This window comes from Panthera onca, chromosome D3 (genome assembly GCF_046562875.1).
Source record: "Panthera onca isolate mPanOnc1 chromosome D3, mPanOnc1 haplotype 2, whole genome shotgun sequence".
Taxonomy (NCBI): Eukaryota; Metazoa; Chordata; class Mammalia; order Carnivora; family Felidae; genus Panthera; species Panthera onca.
Genome location: NC_138350.1, coordinates 7,309,590 through 7,334,040, shown reverse-complemented (window position 1 = coordinate 7,334,040; position 24,451 = coordinate 7,309,590). Strand labels below are relative to the sequence as shown.

The following is a 24,451-nucleotide window of genomic DNA, read 5'->3' as shown; positions in this document are numbered from 1 at the left end:
TTCTCTGTGCTTCATATTCTTCACATGGAAAAATGGGCATAATAGTACCCACATCACAGAGTTGTTACAAACATTACATGAATTCACAACTGGAAACCGTTTAGAAAAGAACATGGCACCAACTAAATACCACAAAAGTTATCTGATCCAATTTTAGCCCTGGTTCTACTGGTTTTTCACTTCAAATAATACAATTCCCTCCCTTCATATTCTTTACTGCTATCTCTCTCTCTCTCTCTCTCTCTCTCTCTCTCACACACACACACACACACACACACACACAATTACCCAAAATTAAAGAGTCTCAAACAGCTTATGTCTGAAAGACCCTAGTCAATTTTCTTGGTAGCAAAACTGCCAATTTAATCATGCCTTAGTTTCTCCATTAAATCCAGGTAACTCTTGGAAGAGCTGACTTAAGACGTAGTCACATTTTCTGCCGTGTGTATTTGTCATCTGGAATATCTTACATCTCTAATTTGGAGCTACTTTTTCTTCTTAGGTGATCAAAGATAATCTCAATTGGATTGCTCCCTCTTAATTTTTTTTTTGTGCCAAACACAAAGGGTGATAAAAGATGAAAAACAGGGGCACCTGGTTGGCTTTTTGGAAAAGCATGCAACTCTTGATCTTGGGGTTGTGAGTTTGAGCCCCACAGTGGATGTAGAAATTACTAAAAACAAAACAAAACAAAAAAAACCTTTAAAAAAAGATGAAAAACAGATCTTAAAATCTTAACTGAAGATATACTTTTCTCAGTAACCATTCTCCTAATTGTATATTTTTAAATCTTTTTTAATGTTTATTTTTGAGAGAGAGAGAGTGAACATGCATGCCCATGCTCTTGTGGGGGAGGGGCAGAGAGAGAGGGAGACACAGAATCCAAACCAGGCTCCAGGCTCTGAGCTGGCAGCACAGACCCTGATGCAGGGGTCTAACTAATGAACCATGAGATCATGACCTGAGCTGAAGTCGAATGCTTCACCAACTAAGCCACCCAGGCACCCCACCATTCTCCTAATTTTAAAACACCTGAATTTCCAAAAACAAACTCAACATGGATGAAAGACCTAAATGTAAGACAGGAAACAATCAAAATCCTAGAGGAGAAAGCAGGCAAAAACCTCTTTGACCTTGGCCACAGCAACTTCTTACTCAACAGGTCTCCAGAAGCAAGGGAAACCAAAGCAAAAATGAAATATTGGGACTTCATCAAAATAAAAAGCTTCTGCACAGCGAAGGAAACAATCAGCACAACCAAAAGTCAACCGACAGAATGGAAGAAGATATTTGCAAATGACATATCAGATAAAGGGTTAGTATGCAAAATCTATAAAGAACTTATCAAACTCAACACCCCAAAAAACAAATAGTAAGTGAAGAAATGTGCAAAAGACATGAATAGACACTTCTCCAAAGAAGACATCCAGATGGCCAACTGACACATGAAAAAATGCTCAACATCATTCATCATCAGGGAAATACAAATCAAAACCACAATGAGATACCACCTCACAGCTGTCAGAATGGCTAACATTAACAACTCAGGCAACGACAGATGTTGGCGAGGATGCGGAGAAAAAAGATCTCTTTTGCACTGCTGGTGGGAATGCAAACTGGTGCAGCCACTCTGGAAAACAATATGGAGGTTCCTCAAAAAATTAAAAATAGAACTACCCTACGACCCAGCAATTGCACTACTAGGTATTTATCCAAGGGATACAGTTGTGCTGTTTCGAAGGGGCACATGCACCCCAATGTTTACAGTAGCGCTATCAACAATAGCCAAAGTATGGAAAGAGCCCAAATGTCCATCTATAGATGAATGGGTAAAGAAGATGTGGTATATATATACAATGGGGTATTACTCAGCAATCAAAAAGAATCTTGTCATTTGAAACTGTGTGGATGGAACTAGAAGGTACTATGCTAAGCGAAATTAGAGAAAGACAAATATATTATTTCACTCACGTGAGGAATTTAAGATACAAAACAGATGAACATAAGGGAAGGGAAGCAAAAATAATATAAAAACAAGGAGGGGAACAAAACATAAAAGACTCTTAAATATAGAAAACAAACAGAGAGTTGCCAGAGGGGGTGTGAGAGGGAGGATAAGCTAAATGGGTTAAGAGGCATTAAGGAATCTACTCCTGAAATCATTGTTGCACTATATGCTAGCTTGGATATAAATTAAAAAATCAATCAATTAATTAATATAAAAAATAAAACAACCTGAATTTCAAAGCCAAATATTTTAATTATTGGTTATGTTCCATTTCCTGGATCTCTCAAAAATTTTAATGATCTTTCTACATCTTACTGCTTTTTAGACAAGAATAAATGTCATGCCACTAATGTTTACTGTGGTCAGTGATCAAGAAAGTCAGGAAGTGACATTCCATCCAAGTGTCGTGACAGATGTAGTCCTTACCCACTGGTTCGTCACTGGAACTCTTAAGGCAAACACTGAGTGGGGTAACAGCAAGAGTAACTTCTTCTTGACTTGATGTGAAAAGAACAATCGCCTCAGCAAGCACTCTACAAAATGTAAAGAAAAGTACTACGTTATTTGAAAAACAAGCAGGAAAAAAAAGTCTTATTAAATAAGGCTCAAATCTTTAATCTGGAAATAAACAGGTTAGTCAGGCTAGATTTTTAAAAACTTACCAAAAAAAACCCCTGTATTTTCTTTTTTCTATGTGAGCTGCAATATTTTCAGTGTATTTTAAAACGGCAACTTCATTTGACAGGCCAAGAAAATAGTAAAATATATTCTTAGTAAGACATGTGAAAGCTGCAAGATAAACCAGACACTGGAAGAAAATGTTTTTAATTCTATGTTTTTATATGATCAATATATATTTTTAATGGCCTGCAATCATATGCCTAAGGGAGATATAAGAAAACAGAGCTGTTCAAATAGAACCTGCTGGAGACCCAGGTGAGGGTAGAGGTTTACAAACAGCCTGCTGCCTATATTCTCTTTCCCTTTGTTATTTGTCCTACATTATACCTATACTTTCAAGGTTGTCTTGACATCCCAAATGCCCTTTTATCCTGGGGCTCCCTTTTTAAAAACAGCTTTATTGATACAGAATTCACATACTGTACAATTCACAGATTTAAAGTTTTAATTTGTATTTCCCTAACTACTAATGATGGTGAGCACCTTTTCATGTGCTTTTCAGCCATTTGTATATCTTCTTTGGCAAAATATCTATTCAAATCCTTTGCCAGCTCTTAGTTATGTTATCTTTTTATTATTGCATGACAACTTCTGGGATACTTTTTAAATTGAGGTGTTGTTAGATAAAAAATGAGATTCTTAGAATTTATGTGATGTTGATGTTAACCTGATGCTAGACATTAGCTCAGCAGTGTTTCTTGATGCCAAAATTTCAGGAACACCTGCCAAATTCATCCAGCAACTTTTCCAGTGTTGGGGGGAGGTGTTTTATAAGATACCAAATAACCTGACGTTAAAAAATGACAACAGGGGCGCCTGGATGGCTCAGCCGGTTGCGTCCATCTTCAGCTCAGGTCATGATGTCATGGTTCGTGGGTTGAGCTGTGCTGACAGCTCAGAGCCTGGAGCCTGCTTCAGATTCTGTGTCTCTGTCTCTCTCTGCCCCTCCCCCCCCTTCAAAAGTAAATAAACATTAAAAAATTTTTTTAAAGACTCAGAAGGCAATATATAAATGCAAAGTATTATTAGGTAATATATTTCTATCTTGGTATCACTTAATATAAAAATCCAGTAATAGGATATTTTCAGAACTTTCTTGCCACTAAATCATCATTGCTACCATTAAGCACTTATATTATCTACTATTATCTTTTTCATGGTTTCCTCTTCACTTTGTAAGGTGATTTCTACAAGTTAAATATTAGCTTTTTTAAAAAATATAACTGATTACAAAGCTTAATTCTTTACTATGTGCCCGTATTCAGAAAAAGAAAAATAAATACCAGAGAATTCATTACCTTGGTTGAATCACTAGTGTATTAGAACACATATTCTTTTCAAAAATAACTTGCAAGGGCTGACTTTCTTGAAAACATACATTATGAGTTCTTCTAATACCTTAAAAAGAATAAATAAACCTTTTAATAATTTTAAGTGCAAAACAAACTATTTAAAAAGTCTAAGCATCACAGCCAAACAAAATTAAAGTAACATTTACTATCTATCAGGCAGGTGCATACATAGCTTGAAGGAACACTATTCCTCCATAAATGTGTTTATCGCCCCCTAGTGGACATTATGCAACATGCCGGGTCCTTGGACAGTATCAGCAGAGCTCCCAAGTTCTTTTGAAATACAGGTGAATTCTTAAATTGTGTGTAAAACAGTGATTGCCCATTACAGTTCACGTACTTACAATTCCCTTTCACTACCTTTTATCCACGTCTATTATTTCCAGATTTCTGGGACTCTCGGAAGTCAGACATGAACATCTGGTCTGTGGATTCTTTTCTTCCGAGAGGAGGAAGAGAGGAAGAGTGTACAGCTGTAACGGCTATGACCCCAGGTGCCAGGAACTGTAGTACACATTTTACATACATGACCTCTGATCTTCACAATATTCCTATGGTGTAAGCACTTACTCTCAGAAGAGGAAACTGTAGCTGAGAGAGACTGACTTTCCAAGGCTATGCTATTTTAACATGTATAGTCAAAATTTGAATCTAAGTTTGAATACAGAGCCGATGTAATAAAACCCAAGTGGGCTGTAACTTTCTACAGCATAATAATGTTGCAGTGAGAATCAAAAGGGCTCACTAGAAACAATGTTTCTCAACTAATTGGGATTTTTTGGTACCAAATTAATAACAGCAACATTTATTAATTTCGTAAGTATTTACTGACCACCTACTATGTACAAAGCTGCATTAGTTAGTTTTTTATGGATAACAAACCAAAATAACAAACATTTGTTGTTTCTCACAATTCGACTGAGTCCTTCTGGTTTAGGCTGGCTTAGCTGTGGCTGGACGTTTTGGATGGCTTCACTTTCAGGTCTAAGGCCTCAGTAGACAACAGGCATGGCGGGGGCCTCTCACCACATGGTCCCTCATCCTCCATAAGTCTATACTGTGCTGCATTTATTCTCATGCTGAGGAAAAGTTCCTACTTTAACAGGGGAAACTGCCAGGCCTCTTAAGGCCTAGGCTTGGAACTCACAGAATATCACTTCTATTGCATCTAATTGATAAAGCCCAAGGCAAGCCATGATTCCAGCTGGGGAATCAGACTCCAGCTTTTGAAGAGGGGGGTGTTGCAAATAATTTGTGAGATCTTTTTTTTTGGTAATCTACTACACAAGAACAATTTTAGGAGCTGGGGATTAGCAAAGAACAAATCAGACAAAAATCTCTATCCTCATAGTGTTTACATTCTAGGGAGAGGAGACAGACAATAAGAAAATAAGTAAGTAAATAATTAATATGTCACAAGGTGATAAAGACCACAGAAAAGCAAAGCAGGAAAGACTAGGGAGTGCCAGTGGTGGTCGGTAGCAATTGCAAATAGAGAGGTCACGAAAGACCTCATGGAAATGACACCATCTGAGTGAAGACTTGGAGGAAGTGAAACAGCGAGTTACATGCTACCTGGGAGAAGGAGCTTACTGGGCAGAGGGCTTCCAACCCATGTAGGACCTCACTGGCCATTGAAAGATCATTGGCTAATACCCTATGTAAAATGGGGAAGGTGGTTTTGTTTTTTTTTTGTTTTTTTGGTTTTTTTTGAGAGAGAGAGTTTTGAGCGCTAGAGTAACATGAGCTGACCTATTTCATCTTTGCTTTCGTCCGTAAATTTTAGATGTACTACAAAGAGCATGGCATTGTGAAGGATCGCTGTGATTTCTATTTGGGGAAGACACAAATCTAAAAAGTTGGCATAGCTTACCTATTTTTAAAAATATTTTCGAGTTACTTTTGGAGGGACACGTAATAGATAGATGCTGATGGTAGAAAGTTCAAAAGATACCAGAGAGACAGTGAAAAGTCAGTCATCCTCCACTCCTGACTCCTGCCAGCCCTGTATCCTCCACAGAGGCAACTACCGTTACCGGTTTCGCAGGTACTGTTCACAAACAGCCCCGGCACACACAGCACAAGCATACCTCTAAATATTTCCCTCGAGCGAATACTGGCATTGCCAAAGATGTCCAGGCTGAGAAATGTCTAATCTGTCATTCCTGATGCTCCTTTTCTTGCCATCGGCTTCCTTCACCTTTTACCTTATGAACAGGTGCTAAACACTTTCAACCTGTGCCTTTGATCACACTGCTCCCTCATCACAGAATGCCTTCCCATTTCTGCCTGCTGGAAACTTACCCAGATGTGATGCCACTAACCAGAAAGCCTTTCCTCTTCGGCTTTCTCTCCTTCGAGTCTCTGGCTCAAAGAACATCCACTGTCCCTTGTTCGAGTAATTTGGCTTGATGTACCTCTTCGCTGTGGTTTTTCTAGTTTCTAGTTTAATAACAATAACAATCTCCCTTGGTAGCATGCAAATGACATAAACATTTAGAAGTCCTGTTTCCCCCCTGGGTCATTTATTGGCTTTATCTTATGCTGCACAAAGCACCGGACTGTAATGAGACAAGGGATTTTTCATCAGAATTGACTTCTGGGCCACCTGGGTGGCTCAGTGGGTTAAGCGTCAGACTCTGGATTTTGGTTCAGGTGGTGACCACATGGTTCGTGAATCTGAGCCCTGCATTGGGCTGACGGTGCAAAGCCTGCTTGGGATTCTCTCTCTCTCCCTCTCTCTGCCCCTCCCCAACTTGTGCTCTCTCTCACAATAAGTAAACCTTAAAAAAAAAAAAAAAGAGGAACTGACTGCCTTCTTTGATAAAATAGTACTATTAACAACAACAACAACAACAACAGCTGAATTAATGCAAATGCTTAGTAATGTATTTGGCCTAAATTCTGGCATAAGCTCGCTATCTTCTCACAGAATAGTAACAACAATTTAGGGCCCAGGAGCCAGTCGATGGACCACGCTGAGTAGTGGGTGTCTCATACCATCTGCTCCTGCCATGGGATTCCTGGCGCTAGGAAAGAATTCTACCTGCCACTTCATAAGCTCTATTTCAAACTTCCCTCAATGGGTCCAGAGAACTCTTTCAAACCTGAAGGGGTACAGCTAAGGACGAACCATTAGTTTGGAGATGTTACATTTGTAGAGTTTAGAATTTTAGGGGCTAGTGATACTTCAAAAATCTTGTAAGTTATTCAAATATTCCTCAATCCCTGTAAGTTCACCATTGAGTTTAAAATCATTAGCACATCTGTAGAATGCCCAAAACTTGAAAACTTGAAGGAGTCCAACCTTCTTGACATCACTTCATTAATATATGCGTATGATTCAAAGTCTTATTTTCATTCAGTATCCCAGTGCACTCCTCTTATGGAAGCTCCCCTCTGTTGGAGTCCTATCCCCTTGAGCCAGGACAGAACATATTAGCAGGTGGTTCATATCCGAGTGTGTTCTTCAGGAACTCATGGACTCATTTTTAGAAACTCTAGGGCCAGTGCAAAAGAAAAGTATGGAGAATTGGTAGAATTATTAATGACATAAATATTTCAGCTAAATCTTGCTTCTCAGTGGTATAAATCCTTTTTTATCTATTTGCAGATGCTAAATAATTCAAGAAATCACTGTTACAGAAACTTTTCATGGTTAGATTTAGAGAAGTCAGTCCTTTTTAGTAGCTCGGTTTTTTTTTCAAGTGTTTTCTATCAGTGAAGAGAGCCAGATTTACATCACTATCCTTAATTTCTTACCAAATCCCAAATATGTATTTCTAGCAGCTTATTGGCTATCCCTGCCCAGGTGATTTTTCTCAACTAAATTTGAACGTTTCTCCACCAGATTATAAATATAAAGTTGCAAGCTTTATTTTCTGGGTACACACAGTTTGGGGAAGTATAAGTACTTACCTAATTAAGTAGCAGCATCTATCTCCTATGTTCCCCTTCTTTCCTGAGCTGTCCCTTCCCCATTTTGCAGCTGCCATGAGGTTTGGGTGGGATTGACTCTACTTCCAGCATCACTGATGGGCCCTCATTGGTAGAAATTAATTGGTATAATTTTATCCCCCCCTACAATTAAATTTGGACCAGGTATGATGCTTAAAGAGTGAATTTCCTGGCCACGAAGATTAGTTTAGGTTGGTCCAATCAGAGCAAAGGCAAGAACTTTTGTTTAATGGATACATGAGGTAAGGCTCTTGCTCCCACTGGATGTGAAAGAGGAAGCAGCATCTAGCCTCAGCTGCTGCTGCAAGCCACCTTATTATTGAAAGTTTATCAGAGAAACTAGCCTTAGGATAAGTCACGTGGAGGAAAGGAGAGCTGAGTGAATTTTAAAAAGAAAAAGGAGAGGGAGGGGCACCTGGGTGGCTCAGTCAGTTGAGCATCTGACTTCAGCTCAGGTTGTGACCTCACACTCCATGAGTTCGAGCCTTGTGTCGGGCTCTGTGCTGACAGCTCAGAGCCTGGAGCCTGCTTCGGATTCTGTGTCTCCCCCTCTCTCTGCCCCTCCCCTACTCATGCTCTGTCTCCCTCTGTCTCAAAAATAAATAAAAACAGGGGCGCCTGGGTGGCGCAGTCGGTTAAGCGTCCGACTTCAGCCAGGCCACTATCTCGCGGTCTGTGAGTTCGAGCCCCGCGTCAGGCTCTGGGCTGATGGCTCGGAGCCTGGAGCCTGTTTCCGATTCTGTGTCTCCCTCTCTCTCTGACCCTCCCCCGTTCATGCTCTGTCTCTCTCTGTCCCAAAAATAAAAAACGTTGAAAAAAAAAATTAAAAAATAAATAAATAAATAAATAAAAACATTTTTAAAAATTAAAAAAAAAAAAAGAAAAAGGAGAGGGGCACCTGGGTGGCTCAGTCAGTTGAGTGTCTGACTTCAGCTCAGGCCATAATCTCGTGGGTTGTGAGTTCAAACCCCACATAGGGCTTGCCGCTGTCAGCGGAGAGCCTGCTTCGGATCCTCTGTCTCCCTCTCTCTCTCTGACCACCCCCACTCATGCTCTGTCTCTCAAAAAATAAAATAAAAAGGAGAAGGAAAAGAAGCAGCAGCTGCTGCAGCCTGAACCAAATCCACACCTGTGACCCAATTTTGAACTTTTCATTTCCATGAGCCAATATTTCTCCTTATTGTTAAAGTTAGTTTGAGTTAGATTTTCTGTGTTTTTTTTTTTTTTCCTGTTACTTGCAACTTAAAGCATCCCAACTCATATAGCTTTCCTACAAAAGCTACTGAAAATCAACCAATTGGAGTGCCTGGGTGGCTCAGTCAGTTAAGTGTCAACCCTTGATTTCAGCCCAGGTCATGATCTCACGGTTCATGAGTTTGAGCCCTACGTTGGAATCCACGCTATTAGTGCAGAGCCTGCTTGGGATTCTCTCTCTCTGCCCCTCCCTTGCTCGTGCTTTCTCTCTCTCACAATAAATGAATAAACTTTAAAAAAACCAACCAATCACAAGTATGTATTAGGCAGTAATCTAATCAATCTGCTTGAGAGATTCTTAAGAAACTGAAAAGTTGGTTGTTTAAAATCTAGCTGGAAATAAGGGTTGAGGGTAATTGTAATGACAGCAGTCATTGACTCTCTAGTACTTCCTCCGTGTCAGACACCACGCTATGTGCTTCACACAAGTGATCTCGCTTTACATTCACAACAACCTCCAAACGCGAGGGTAAGAGTATCCCCATTTTACAGAAAAGAAAATGAAAGTTCAGAGAGCTGATAAGAGAAACACTCTCCAAAGGCCAGATATACAAAGGAAGCCCTGTTAGATTTCTAAGTTAGCATGACTGTTCATAAATTTTGTTCAAACCAAAAGGCTGATTAATGGCCTGCCACGCACACGTTGTACATCTGCTTTGAGAACAAGTAGCCTAATGAAAATCACATTGTCAATGCTCCTGCTCCTGCATTCCTGGTGATTCCTGCCTATATGCTAATCTATCATCTTTTGAGCTTTTACAAAATGTAGAAACGTATATAACCCTGTAAGAACTGTTCATTCTCTAGAGCACTTTCTCCCCCATGAAGAGTGTGTTTCCCAGGCAGCTGTCCTAACTTGGGCTCGAATAAACTCTTTCTTACTTTCAGAGATTCCAAAAGCTTTGTTCAATTTGTGTTGACAAAGCTTATGCACTTTCACAAAGCTAATAAGAAGCATAGAAGGGGCGCCTGGGTGGTTCCGTCGATTAAGTGTCTGACATTGACTCAAGTCATGATCTCATGGTTCCTGGGTTCGAGCCCCGTGTCAGGCTCTGTGCTAACAGCACAGATTCTGTGTCTCCCTCACTCTCTGCCCCTCCCCCACATGTGCTCTGTCTCTCTCTCTCTCTCTCTCTCTCTCTCTTGAAAGTAAATAAACATTTAAAAAAAAAAAAAGAAGAAGATGGGGTGCCTGGATGGCTCAGTCGGTTAAGCGTCCGACTTCGGCTCAGGTCATGATCTCACGGTCCATGAGTTTGACCCGTGCGTCGCGCTCTGTGCTGACGGCTCAGAGCCTGGAACCTGTTTCGGATTCTATGTCTCCCTCTCTCTCTGACCCTCCCCTGTTCATGCTCTGTCTCTCTGTCTCAAAAATAAATAAACGTTAAAAAAAATTAAAAACAAAGAAGAAGAGGAAGAAGAAGAAGAAGAAGAAGAAGAAGAAGAAGAAGCAGCAGCACAGAAGAATCCATACCCAAGTCTGTGATGTCAAGGCCTGCTGTGCTTTTAATCATGCTCTTTACATGATTCTGCTATTACATGAACTAAAGTTCAAAGAAGGGGGAAATCATGTTAAATCATTGATATTTTGCAGGGGAAAAATTAAAGATTATAATACAAATATGAGGTGAAATTTAAGTAAGACATATAAGATAATTGTAACACTACAATAACCTTCCAGAAGACCATTCCGTTACAAAAAAAGATGTGGACTAATATCACAAGCATGAGCTTTTTTTTTTTTTTAATGTTTATTTATTTTGATAGAGACAGAGACAGAGTGCGAGTGGGGTAGGGGCAGAGAGAGAGGGAGACACAGAATCTGAAACAGGCTTCAGGCTCTGAGCTGTCCACACGGAGCCCGATGTGGGGCTCAAACCCATGAACTGTGAAATCATGACCTGAGCCAAAGTCGAACGCTTAACCGACTGAGCCACCCAAGCGCCCAGCATGAGCTTTTTTAAAGCATACAATTCTACATGCTAATGTCAAATAAAATAGCAGCAATCATAATAAATACAACAAGCTAACAGAGAATGTGCTAATGTTCTTTTAAACCCTTTAGAACTATAACTTCCTCTAACTCATCAAATCCTTCCCTAAAACCCAAGGAAGCTTGTACTAACATGACCCTATTTTACATTGGGGGGGAAATGAGGCAAACAGATGGAAAATAATTTGCTCAAAGTATCAGCAAAGAAAGGGCAGAGCAGGATTCCACCCTAGACCTTATGGCCTCCAGAGTCCATGCTCTTAACCACCGTACTATACATACTTAAGCATGTAAATGTCCCGTGGGTACGTTTGAATATCTACCACGCAAGGCTGGGAGGCAGGAAATCTGTTTTACAGCTTCGTGTAACAGAGAAAACGTATAAAAGTTTTGGCTCCTATTACTGTGACTTACTAATTTTGTGACTGTGGGCCAGTTACCATGCTTCCTTCAGCCCCAGATATAATACTATGTGCCTCTTGGAGGACTTTCAATACAGGTAGGCATGATTCTTTTCTGTTCTTACCAAAGAACGCTGTTACCAAGGCACTCTTACAGAATATCATCAAGCAGCCAGTTAATTTTAGAATCACCAGTTGTTTGAATTCAAAAAGACATTTAAAAAATTTTTTGGTTTGTATACAGGCCAAGCTTGTGCCACTGATAAGTCAAAAGAGGAAAAACTGAATACAAATCATTTCATAATACTTCTACAGAGACAAGATAATACTTTCCAAGTATTTACAATGGCCCTACAACAAAACCACACAAATTCTAAGCAGTAATGCAATGAGAAGTCTTGACATGCACTTTCAATATTCTAAACATGAAAAATATTAACAAAAAACACATGATACTTTAGCTTTAATTATACCTACCATGTCTGCAGAAGAATTCAATAACCACTTTACATTTATCAGATCTGGTGAATATTTTGCACTTCTCTACATTTCTTTCGAGGGAATTCAGGCATCTAAAGATGGGCAGAATTGACTGTAACACAAATACGTTATAGAACATGGTTTGGTGTTTGGTTGTTTGATTAGTTTAAAAGAACTAACAAGAGTATGTATATTTATAAATGAATAGATTTGTCCCCTTTAAGCCATATATTAAATGCAAGGTAGATGTTAGGTCATATATAATAAATATTCCTGCAATACAAGAGAAAAACAGGGCCACTTATATTTACCTTCATTCCCAATTTGCAATTTAAGTTTGATGAAGTCAAATCATTATCATTCATTTTCACTGAGGTTGACCATTGATAATGTTGAAAAAACACAGGAGAGAAGAGAACACATCCGTATGCTGACCGACAAGAATTCACAGATCTTAAAGCAAGCTGGAAAAATAATAGTTATTAAGGAAAAAAATCAACGTTCTGTAAAGGATTCATTCAAAAAATTCTATTATGTGTAACACTGCAATTAAATATAGGATGTTAACTGCATTCTATGGACTACATTTTACATATGAATTATTATAGAGATTAAATAGGTCGCATTATCCACTATGCATTGAATTTGCATACCTACACACACAGGTACACATCTATATTGAACACGTATAGGTATTAACTCTAATATCTTGCATGTTGAAACTGTAAACTTGTAAACACCTTTTAACTTTAATGCTCAAAGTGGCAGAAAGCAACGTAAAAGGGGGTAAAAAGATTGCAGCAAAATGGCAATCTCTTGTCCTGTCTAAAGGGAGAAACCATCCATCAGCGCCAGCCAACTATTTCCGCTTGGGAATGCTGGCCCCAAACCGTCAGATATTAAGTTTTCAAGAGAAGCAGAAAACTCCGATCTTTATGTGGACTCCCAATTTTTTAAGTTTAGAAAATTATTATTATTTTCTTTTAAACACAGTGCAGTCCCACAAAACACTTCTGCAAGCAATATCTAGCTTCTCAACCACCAGTTTGCAATTTCTGGTTTAAACCTCTTGTGGTTCTCTGCATGCTTTTTAAGTTTAATATGCTCTAAATGTATTCAGATATGGAAAATAAAGATGAACAATGAAAGGGATAATTACAATTTCTGGATTTCATAGTAAACATTCAATCTGGACTGGGATCTATAAACAACTTCTTTTGCCTTAATAGATGGTCTATTGGTCACTTTTCTTACTTACACCTTTTTCCGATGGGTCTAACCACAGCTCGTCACTGACTCGTGATAGAGCTTGGATTGCTTTCCCAAATACTACGGAGCAAAAGAAAGGTATGGTTTACATTTTTTCTCTCAAACAATAACAGCAAATTGTAGGACTACTTCAGCATTCACAGGACTCAAGATAAATTCATAAAGAACAGTCTTTTATAGACTAATGCTACAAATTGCTTTAAACACAGAATAATACTCTTGACAAAATGCTAGACACGTAGTAAGAGATCAATAAATTTACAGAATGAGTGTGCAAAATGATAAAATGCAGTAACATTCTTCCTTTCTGTACTGTAGCAAGCCAATTTCCATACTAATGTATTTTTAGACTTGGTTTACCACCCCCCACCCCTGCCCAAAAAAAGAACTGTGAAAATAGAGCATGGAGAGGTTGAAGGGATTCAATAACTTCACAGGTGGCAAGGTCAAAACAAGTCACATGAAAGAAATTAGAGGCATTTAAGATGCATCTCTGAAATTTGAAGGTAGCACGCAAAATGCCAGATCTCAGATCTCACCAAACACACTCAGATGCCCTGTATCAGAGGCCAGGATGAATGACATATTGGTCTAATCTGGTATGACACAGTTCATATTCTTATGAATTATGAATAAGTACAAAATGTGACAAATGGATATGGAATACTATGCTGCAATAAAAATGGATGGCCACAGCAATCCATGGAACAGTAGAAAAAAGAAAAATTAATTCCAGAACATAAAATCAGGTTACAATATTAAGAATCAAGGGTGTGTGAATTGGGTGTGCCAGTGTCAAACTGAGATGGGATGACCAATGGTGGGGGGGGAGGGGAAAGAGGCATTTCTCCCTTTTACCACTTCACGTTCAACACTTTTTCCTAGAGCTGCCTGTTGCAGACCCTTCATTCCTCCAATGACTAGGTTTTGAGCACCCACTATGTTTGGGGTACAACCCAAGGCAATGGGAGTAGAGCAGTGAACAGGACAGGAACGGTTCTGCCCTCACCGTACATACAGTCCAGGAGAAAAAGCAAAAACAATCATACAAATAATTGCTTATCGAGAAGTGAGCTATATACTTCAAGAGAACCTCCTAGAACTCTGAGAACATGGAACAGCTGAGGGCCTGTGCTTCCCTTTCCTGTTCATTACTACTATTCCATATTTGTCCTCAATACAGAGCAAGCCAACCACAACACAAGATGCCTTTCTAGGATCACTTCACACCTTACAAAATGTAGGAAACCACTGTTTTCCTAAATAGAAACTTGAGGAAGTTTCTGAAAAACCTTGTTTAAGTACTATTTGTAGCATGCAATAGTTCCTATACATTCCCATCTATTATTGAGCTCTTTACATGCATCTCCGTTTCATTCCTACAAGGCCTATAAGGAAAACGTTACTATTCTCATTTTACAGATGAAGAAACTGAGCAGCGCCCCCCCCCGCCAAGTGATTCAGTGGCTTGTTCCAGGTCACACGTCAAAAAATAGCATTTGGAATAAAAAACAGGTTGATGCTTTTCTCGTGGCACTAAAACACTTCAAGGGTCTAAACGTTATTTTTTTCTCCCAACTCCACCCAACACTGTCCTTATCAGCGCTCCCAGTCTCTGTTCCAATGTGCAACTTCATTTCATGGACACCCAAGAAAATAAATACTACGCATAAATAAAAGCAGATGGGCTCTCCTTCTTCCCTCAGAAGCTACTAGAAGCTTGGGTGGGCGGCGGCTGTTTGTGGCCAGGCCTTATGTCAGCCAGTCATTGAGCATAAGAGCAAAGGAGAAGACCCGGAGGCTGAACCTGCGGCCTTCTCTTTTCTTATTCTTTTACTTTTTTTTTTTTTTTTTTTTTTTTTTGGTTTTCCTTTTTCTACAAAGGTAGGCAAAAAAGGTCGCTCCACCTTTCACCTGACTGCCGCTCATCCCGCACTTCAGCATGGCCGCAGCCCTAACAAGCAGGGCCCCGAGGCGCGCCTCAGCTCGACGGCCCCAGGTGCCCGGATGTCGGCCGCACCCTCCGAAGCTTCGAGATCTTACTCCTCCCGCCACCCTCCCTTCCCCAAAGGGCAGCTAAGTTTGACGTCGCGGAAGGGCCTGTACGGGCCTCCGTAGGCCGTCTCCCGTCGACCTCCTCTGTCATTGGTTGAGAGCGAGGTGGGCGGGTCGCCCCGGAGCCCGAGGAAGAAGGCGGCGGCGGCGGTGGTGACTGAGCGCAGCCCTGTGACAGGATGGTGAGGAGTGCAGATGCGGCGGCCGAGGCCTAGCTCTCGGCCGCGGTGCTGCATCGTTGGGAGACGTTGGGAGTCTCGGAGCGAGGGCATGGGCGATCTCGGGGGCGTGGCGGGCGCAGCCCAGGTCCGGGCCTGGAGAAGGCCCAGGGGGAGGGCAGGGGAGGATCAGGGGCAGCCACCGCTGGGTGCGGCCGGCTCGCACCCCCGCCCCAGGGACCAGAGGACGTCCGAGGGGGGAAAGGGCCCCCCTCAGCGACTCGTCCTGTCACGAGACCCGCGCGCCCGAGCCGGGAAAGACCTTTGGGCCTGGTCCTCTAGCTCCTGAGAAAGGGGCATGGTCCCCTCCGTTTCCAGACGTTTCCCTACTCCTTTCCCTTGAAAGGCACCTCCCGCTGGTGAGGGTATACCAGTTGCCTGCCGCTTGCGTGGAAAGCTGGCTTCTCGGATGCAAAATGGGAACTAACGAGCAGAATCCCCTATCCATTTTAGTTTGCCGTCCGAGAAAAGGGAATACAAACTATCCCCTTAGCCCCTGCAATTTAGTGCAGCTGCCACTGAAAATTGGTAGTGAGTCCTCAAAGGACTGGATGTGGCTCTTAGAATGGCTGGAACTGTTGTTTCCTTAATGGTTTATGAGCTCCTTGAAATTGGAAACATTTGTGAATGTGTACATTCTTTCCGGGTAAGGAGCCAGTGTGGGTGCCGGGGCGGGGGGTAGTTCGTGGAGCTTTACCTCGTCAGACTCATCGGACTGCCCTGCCCGCTTCAAGGCCAAACCCCACCCGCTGGCCTCCAGTAGGTGTCCGCCCCTGCGACCGTCTTATATAAAAACTCGGGAGCTGCTGCTGGAGAGGACTCCGAGCCACGATCAGATTTTCAAAGGTGTCCTTCACTCCCTGAAAAGTTAACCTGTTCAGAAGGAGCTCTGATTATCTCGGTGTTTGTGTTGGTGAGGGTAACTGTAAAGGGACTTCTATTTCTGATGGGCATCCATTGCACGTTTTAAGATTCCCACGATTGTGTGACAAGCATAGCCTTGGAGGTGGTTGTAGACGTGACAGCCAAAGATTTATGGTCTGTGCGTCTTTGTGAAAGGTTTTTAACCCCGTCTTTTGATTTTTGCTTCTCAGCAGACTCCAGTTTAGAGTGATCGGTTTACAATAATTTTGAGGCAGCTATTCCTGAGAGGACATATGATTCCATAGTCATGTTCCTGAAGGGTTTTTTGAGAAATGAACACTTTAAAAAAAAAATTTTTTTTTTTAACGTTTATTTATTTTTTAGACAGAGAGAGAGCATGAACAGGGGAGGGTCAGAGAAAGAGGGAGACACAGAATCTGAAACAGGCTCCAGGCTCTGAGCTGTCAGCACAGAGCCTGATGCGGGGCTCGAACCCACAGACTGAGATCATGACCTGAGCCGAAGTCGGACGCTCAACCGACTGAGCCACCCAGGCGCCCCAAGAAATGAACACTTTTTAAGGGGAGTTACACTGGAACATTACTTGTCACGTGAGATAGAACTGGGCATAATTTAGCATTAGCGGACTCTTTCATGATTAAAAACTTTTAATTTGGCAAAGTAGACTAGAAATATTCAACACCTGGTATACAGGGTCTGTGGGCAGCAAATTCAGGTGTGGAGAAGGTCCAGTTGTAGCTGGAGGAATGTGTTTGGTTTTGTATCTTTCGTTGGTGGCTTCATCACTTGATAATGTATTCATAGTGCTGTGTTAGATCTTCTATACAAAATAATGATCTAGCTGCAGCATAAATTTTCCAACTACTAGAATTTTGAGCATAAGAGAATTAAAATCAGTATACTTGAGGAATTAGTCCTTACGCATCCAGAAAATGTTAGCTTTCATTTACATTGTTACTGGTGAATTTTCCAAATTGTTTTACAAAATTTGAAACAGAACAGGAAACAAAAGAGATTGGAATCATGGTAGAGAAGAGTAGGAGAAGTAGAAAAAATCGGCAAGGCAAATTTCTTTTACAGTGCGTTTGTGTGTGTGTGTGTGTCCGTGTGTGTGTCATGTTTAAAAATACAGCAAATGGTTCTTTTGGTATTGTTTTGAGCAAAGCCAATTTTTAACATTTTCTTTCATAACACTCAGAAATCATTAACAAGTGTTTGCATATTCATTTGATATGAGTTTTTGTTGCTCTGTTTTTGGTTTGTTTCTTTTCGTTGCTTTCTTTTAACATTGGTCATGTTTCACCCTTTTTTTTCATTCCCCTGTCTGCAATCAACTTCTTCATTCCACTAAGGCTGGGCACAGAGTAAGTTTCTTCTCTTAGCTCCTACTAACAATGGTGGTCGGGTGGCTGATTACTGGGATTTCACCCTTTTACAATCTATCAAATAGGAAATAACCAAATTCCTATGCTTTGATTGGGTTGGTTCTTTATTTAAATTTAACAAAGCTGCCATTTCTAGGATCTTTTGCTGTCTCAAAAGACTACAAACTTTGCCTAACCTGAACTGTCAAAAGTGTGGAATTTGGGCAAGGACGTTCTTCAGAGTATGACATTTGTTATGTGACACTATCTCCCCTATAACTTAGTCACCTATATGAAATGAGAGTCTTACTAAGAATCTTTACTAGTTTGAGATAATTTTTGTTTGGTCATTCATATAGTTATAGCTTTAGACTGCTAATATCTTTAGACTTAGGCATAATCCGTAATATGTGATAGAATTTAGGTCATCAGTCATTATAAAGTAGCGTGTCTTACTAATATTCTTTCTAGCACATTCAGACTCAACAGCTGATTATCAGTCCCAAAGATTTTGGACCTGCTATATATAGACGTATTCCCTTTTACGAGTAGTTGGAGGGTTTTTTTTTTTTTAATATAGACATCTATTTTCTACCTTTTTCTCAAATGCCATCTTCCCACATTAACTATGTACTTCAATCCATATCTGAAGGGATCCCCCTCTAAAGATGAAGATTGTTCTGTCTCCAGGTACTTTTGCATTGATTACCAGTGAGGGTGGAAACTTCATAGTGGTCTTTAGTTTTACAGTAAGATGTTTTATCCACCAAGATCTGGATTGAAACAATTAAGTCATTGAACAAATAACCAGCTGAAACCACACTTTAAAAAGAAGAAACTTATTTAACAATTTCTTTTAAAGTATGCTAATTGTGTAACCTCGTGTTACCTCAGTTACTCTGTGTCCTGATAACAGTTCCTTTCCTTTGTAATCATGTTGATATTTGTTGCAAGATGAATCAAGTTTGTTTTAGTAATAATTTTAGTTTGACACATTTTCATTTTTGATTAATTTCAGTTTACAAAGTCTATGGTGGCAAAACTATTTTCTGATTGTATCGTATTTATTTAATGTTTTCTTTCTCAATATTAAGGAATAGTCATGCCTTCTTTAAAAGCAGTTAAAGGGCATGTACATTTATGGATGGAATGTCTGTGTGGGAAAACATCCTGTTACAGAATGAGGGTGTTTATACTAATCAACATAAGAAATTGATTATTGTCCTTTGGGGGGCAGATATTACTTCAAAATGACCTTTTGACAATATTCCATTAAATGACTGAATCAAATAATGTTTATATTCAAATCTTGAATTTTCAAAATTAAAATTTTACAGGATTGAGGTTTTTATTTATTCTTTTATACTTAAGTGCAAAATTTATTTTTGTCATCTGAGACTATGTTGCAACTCTAAACCACCTCCTGCTAAATTCATGACTTATTTAGTTGATCTCTTTTTTGTTTTGTTTTGTTTTAATCTCTAATGCACATGAAAGACTGTGAAAATGTTATTTTAAATTTGGGAACCAAACTGAGGGTACATAGGCAATTTAATCTAGACAGTAGAAATATGACAGGATTTTTAATAAGGAAAGAAGATAACAGAGATCATAATTCAAAAGCACGTGTTTGTCCTATCGAAACTCTTTGAAGCATAGGCTGTTTTTATTCCTATATACTGTAGAACTAATTGTTTTAAGTAAAATATTATAAATTTTGGCTACTGCTCCTCCATATAGTTTAGTAAACAGTCTAGTAAACATAAATTACAGAATTAAGTTTTTTCTCTATCACTACATTTTTAGCAATTCTCTTTATTAATGTTCCTGGAACATTGGAATCAGTATATTAGGTTTTACATTATAGCTGGAGAACTAGGAATTACCGTATCACACCTCAAAAATGCCAAATCCCATAGGACCCAGTAGTGTATTTTTCATTTTGCAATTTTTTAAGTGTCATTTATAGGTCTCTAAATGAATTGCTTTAGAAAGCCCAATTTTATTCTTGGTAAATTGAATGATGACCTGTATTGTGAATGCACACCTATTTATGACCAAAATAAGGTTGATTAGAACAGAGTAGGTTACCATATGTGTGTTTGTTTAAATGGTCATATTAAGAACTGTATGGATAACTTCTGCTTTTATGGGTTCTGGAATCTCTGCTTAATTTAATTTAAAAGGGGAGTTAAGAGAGAACATCTTGTTTTGACATCATGTTTGACATGACACCTTGTCTCACCTTGACACTTTAAAGTTGGTGTTGGTATTAGGAGACCTGCACATCCCACACCGGTGCAACAGTTTGCCGGCTAAATTCAAAAAGCTGCTGGTGCCAGGAAAGATTCAGCATATTCTCTGTACTGGAAACCTTTGCACCAAAGAGAGTTATGACTATCTCAAGACTCTGGCCGGTGATGTTCATATTGTGAGAGGAGACTTCGATGAGGTGATGTATTTCTCTTTCCATTCACAAGTATTTCTTTTTCTTAATTCTTACATATATAAGCTTTATTCTTTACACCTTAGTTTTTCAACTGTGAAGGTCTTTTGTTGTTAACATCCCAAATGCAGTTTTTTAAGCTTATTTATTTATTTTGAGCAAGGCGGGGGGGGGGGGGGGGAGTGGGGGGGGGAGCGGCAGGGAGAGAATCCCAAGGAGGCTCCACACACTGAACGAGCCTGACATTGGGTTCGATCCCATTACCGTAAGTAAGATCATGACCTGAGCGGAAATCAAGTCGTTGGATGCTCAACCAACTAAGCCATGCAGGTGCCCCCCAAATACCAATTTCCTACACATACTTGTTTCTTACTCTTTGCAAATCACTGATAGTAGATTACTCAATAAGCATATTAAATACTTGTTCTGACTAAATTGATATGGACTAAAAGTGATTGTGTTGCTATTTTTTGTAGTGATATCATTTAGTTTATAAAGTTTTTTTTAAATTTTTTTAATGTTTATTATTTTTGAGAGAGAGTGCGAGCAGAGGAGGGGCAGAGAGAGAGAGAAGCAGGCTCCAGGCTCCTAGCTGTCAACACAGAACCCGATGAGGAGCTCGAACTCACAAACTGTGAGATCATGAAGTCAGATGCTTAACTGACTGAGACACCCAGGAGCCCTATAAAGTTTTTATTACTTCTCACCACCACCTCTACTACCCTGTTCCAAGCCACCATATCACTCTTATATTCCAGCTTTCTCATTCTACCCTTCCTTCCTCCACAATTTGTTCTCTAAGTAGCAACCAGTGTGATCCTTTTTAGGCGAAGTAACATCACATCACCACTCTGCTGAAAACCCTGCTGTGGCTCCCTAACTCCAGGGTTGACAATAAAGGGGCATGAGGAAGTTTTGAGGACTTGATAGAACTGCTCTGGGTTTGATTGTGGCAGAGCTTACATGACTATATTTGTCAAAAACCCTTGAGTTGTACACTAAAAAGGGTAAATTTACTGTATGTGAATTATACCTCAATAAACCCGACTTTAAGGAAAAAAGTTAGAAGGTCTGGGATTCCAGCTTTGCCCATTAGTTAATAATGAGATTTTAGGCAAATTACATCCTCTTAGTTTCCTCTCACGTAAATGATTGGAATAGATGATTTTTAAGGCCCTACTCATACTAACACTGTATGATTTAGCATGATAAATCTGATTCTAGTGTAAAAAATTGCCTTTTATTTCTGGGAATATAAGCTTTTTCATAAATTAACTTAATTGGTGCTGTTTAATGGGATTCCTTTATATCAAACTGAGTAAGTATAGTGTCTTTTTCTTTTTTTAGTGGATTAAAAAAAAAAAAGAGTTCAGGGATACCTGGGTGGTTCAGTCAGTTTAGCATCTGACTCTTGGGTTTCAGCTCAGGTCATGATCTTGTCGTTCATGAGTTTGAGCCCTGCATCAGGCTCTGCACTGACAGTGAGGAGCCTGTTTGGGATTTTCTCTGTCTCCCTCCGTCCCTCCTTTGCACACGTTCTCTCCCCCCTCTCTCAAAATAAATAACTTAAAAAAATAAAATAAATTAAAAAAAGATTTCGGGTAACTTTCCACCTGAGAGCAAAAGACAGGGAAATGAGAAGGAAGGCACAGACTTCTTGTCAATAATTAGAATATAGGTTTGGTTTGTTAAAAACATATTTGGGTTTCTGTTTGTGTTATGCTAAAGACAGTTTCAGTAGCAAGAATTAAAATTTTTTGCTTCTGATTGCTAAATTCACAGACCCTGGAGCCATACTACCAGGGTTTAGATCTTGGCTCAACCACTTATTACTAAGGTGTGACCTTAAGCAAGTTATTTTAACCTCTCTGTGCCTCAGTTTCCTCATCCATAAAATGGGGGTCATAACAGAAGCTACCTTTTAGGATTGTTTGTAAGTATTAAATAGGTTGATGTTTATAAAGCCCTTGGGATAGTGCCTGCTTCATACTAAGTACTGAATAAGTGTTAACTATCATTATTATTTGAAACCATCTATATAATTATTAAAGCCTGGGATATAATTTGAACACATCTAGCTTATAGGTCGTATGCCTAGAATTCTTAGGTAGAGGAAACTCACAAATTTGGGGGAGTAATTATTCTCCACAGCATGCCCCAAAGAACCTATATTCTACAAAAAAAAAAAAACAAAAACAAAACACAAGAAAGGGATTGCATGGTAAATTCCAGTTTACCTGGAGTCAGTTATGTTTTGAGCATAGTTGTAGCCTTAGAGACTGAAGAGAAATCAAGTATTTAACAAATGGGGGTGCCTGGGTAGCTCAGTCAGTTAAGCATCTAACTTTGGCTCAGGTTATGATCTCATAGCTCATGAGTTTGAGCCCTGCGTAGGGCTCTGTGCTGACAGCTCAGAGTCTGGAGCCTGCTTCGGATTCTGTGTCTCCCTCTCTGTCCCTCCCCTGGTTGTGCTCTCTCGCTCAGAAATAAACATTTAAAAATATATATTTAATAGGGGTGCCTGGGTGGTCAGTTGGTTGGGTGTCTGACTTTGGCTCAGGTCATGATCTAGTGGTCCGTGAGTTCAAGCCCCGTATTGGGCTCTGTGCTGACAGCTCAGAGCCTGGAGCCTGCTTTGGATTCTGTGTCTCCCTTTCTCTCTGACCGTCCCCTTCTCACACTCTCTTTCTCTCTCAAAAATAAACATTAAAAAATTTTTTTAAATATGTATATATTTAATAAATGTATTGGTTGTGGAGCACTGTATCCAAACCTCCATATGAGATTGAATGTTTAAGCAGGTTGTTTTTTAAACATAAGTATCTCTGAAATATATATATGTTTTCATGTCTGTTTCTTATCTTAGAATCTGAATTATCCAGAACAGAAAGTTGTGACTGTTGGGCAGTTCAAAATTGGTTTGATCCATGGGCATCAAGTTATTCCTTGGGGAGACATGGCCAGCTTAGCCCTGTTGCAGAGGCAGTTTGATGTGGACATTCTTATCTCGGGACACACACACAAATTTGAAGCATTTGAGCATGAAAATAAATTTTACATTAATCCAGGTTCTGCCACTGGAGCATATAATGCCTTGGAAACGTGAGTAGGAATTTGGGGATTTTTTAAAGTTAATAATTGCATGTGTCGTGTTTCATAAAGGAGAAATGCAGCCATTTCAGTGATAGCCTTTGTGGCATTCTTCTTTGGGTGATTATTCTATTTAATACGTAACAACTCGAATTCTCCTTGAATCCAAATTGTCATTGTAAATTGAAATTTTTAGTGCGGTGCTTTTTAGTACAAAACACTGACATTATTTATATTTTCTTTCAGAAACATTATTCCTTCATTTGTGTTGATGGATATCCAGGCTTCTACAGTTGTCACTTATGTGTATCAGCTAATTGGAGATGATGTGAAAGTAGAACGAATTGAATACAAAAAATCTTAAAAGCCAGGCCTATCTTGGTGGTTTTTTTTTTTTCATTCCCTGTTCAAATCAAGTAATTAAACATTTATGAGCCACAGAATTGTATCACTTTTATAATATTTTGCAGTAAAATATAATATCTTCTGTTAATACAGTGTTCCAAGCTTCTTATAAACTGTTAAGAATATATTCCGTTCCCGTATATGATTTATATGAAAAAATGTCCACCACCCAGTAAATGGTCACGTGTTAAGAAAAATTTATCCTTGTAAATATCTTCAAAGTTGATATTTGGAACTTTATTACAAAAGTAGTGCATGAGGAAAAAGAATCTAGACTTTCTTGTATACATTTTTCTCTTCACTAATAAACAATTAACCTTTCATTTATACTTTCTTGGTAAACTTGTTTTAATTTTTTAAAATCATAAAAGGGGTGACTGGCTGGTCAAGCATCCAACTCTTAATTTTGGCTTGGGTCATGATCTCACAGTTTGTGAGATCTGTGCTGACAAGGCAGAGCCTGTTTGGGATTCCTGCCCCCCCCCCCCCCCCCACCTCTCCCCTGCACCTGTGTGTGTGCGCTCTCTCTCTCTCTCTCTCTCTCTCTCAAAATAAATAAACTTTAAAAAAAAGAAATAAAATAGGCTCCTGGG

General features: G+C 39.5%; 2 protein-coding genes across 4 annotated transcripts in view; one reads left to right on the top strand and one right to left on the bottom strand.

The window, feature by feature from the left end:
• Positions 1 to 15,450, bottom strand: part of RAD9B (RAD9 checkpoint clamp component B) — a 30,613-nt gene extending 15,163 nt beyond the window's left edge. For 2 of the 3 annotated variants that reach the window (XR_013551376.2, XM_078435814.2), the window contains exons 1-6: positions 15,303 to 15,450; positions 13,385 to 13,455; positions 12,438 to 12,590; positions 12,124 to 12,238; positions 3,988 to 4,087; positions 2,435 to 2,541 (exon numbers count right to left, since the gene is read on the bottom strand). Coding sequence is in view for 2 of the 3 variants with exons in the window: in XM_078435814.2 (XP_078291940.1) it covers positions 2,435 to 2,541; positions 3,988 to 4,087; positions 12,124 to 12,238; positions 12,438 to 12,590; positions 13,385 to 13,455; positions 15,303 to 15,339 (583 nt within the window). In the remaining variant the exon portion in view is untranslated. The remainder of the gene's footprint in view (positions 1 to 2,434; positions 2,542 to 3,987; positions 4,088 to 12,123; positions 12,239 to 12,437; positions 12,591 to 13,384; positions 13,456 to 15,302) is intronic. The other variant, XM_078435815.2, reaches the window with a different exon arrangement.
• A 69-nt stretch (positions 15,451 to 15,519) lies between these two features.
• VPS29 (VPS29 retromer complex component) lies at positions 15,520 to 24,187 on the top strand. Its single transcript, XM_078435818.2, has 4 exons — positions 15,520 to 15,632; positions 20,178 to 20,369; positions 23,230 to 23,465; positions 23,700 to 24,187. The coding sequence occupies exons 1-4, from the start codon at positions 15,630 to 15,632 to the stop codon at positions 23,815 to 23,817; spliced, it is 549 nt and encodes a 182-aa protein (XP_078291944.1). The 5' UTR covers positions 15,520 to 15,629; the 3' UTR covers positions 23,818 to 24,187.
• Positions 24,188 to 24,451: the final 264 nt, after the last annotated feature.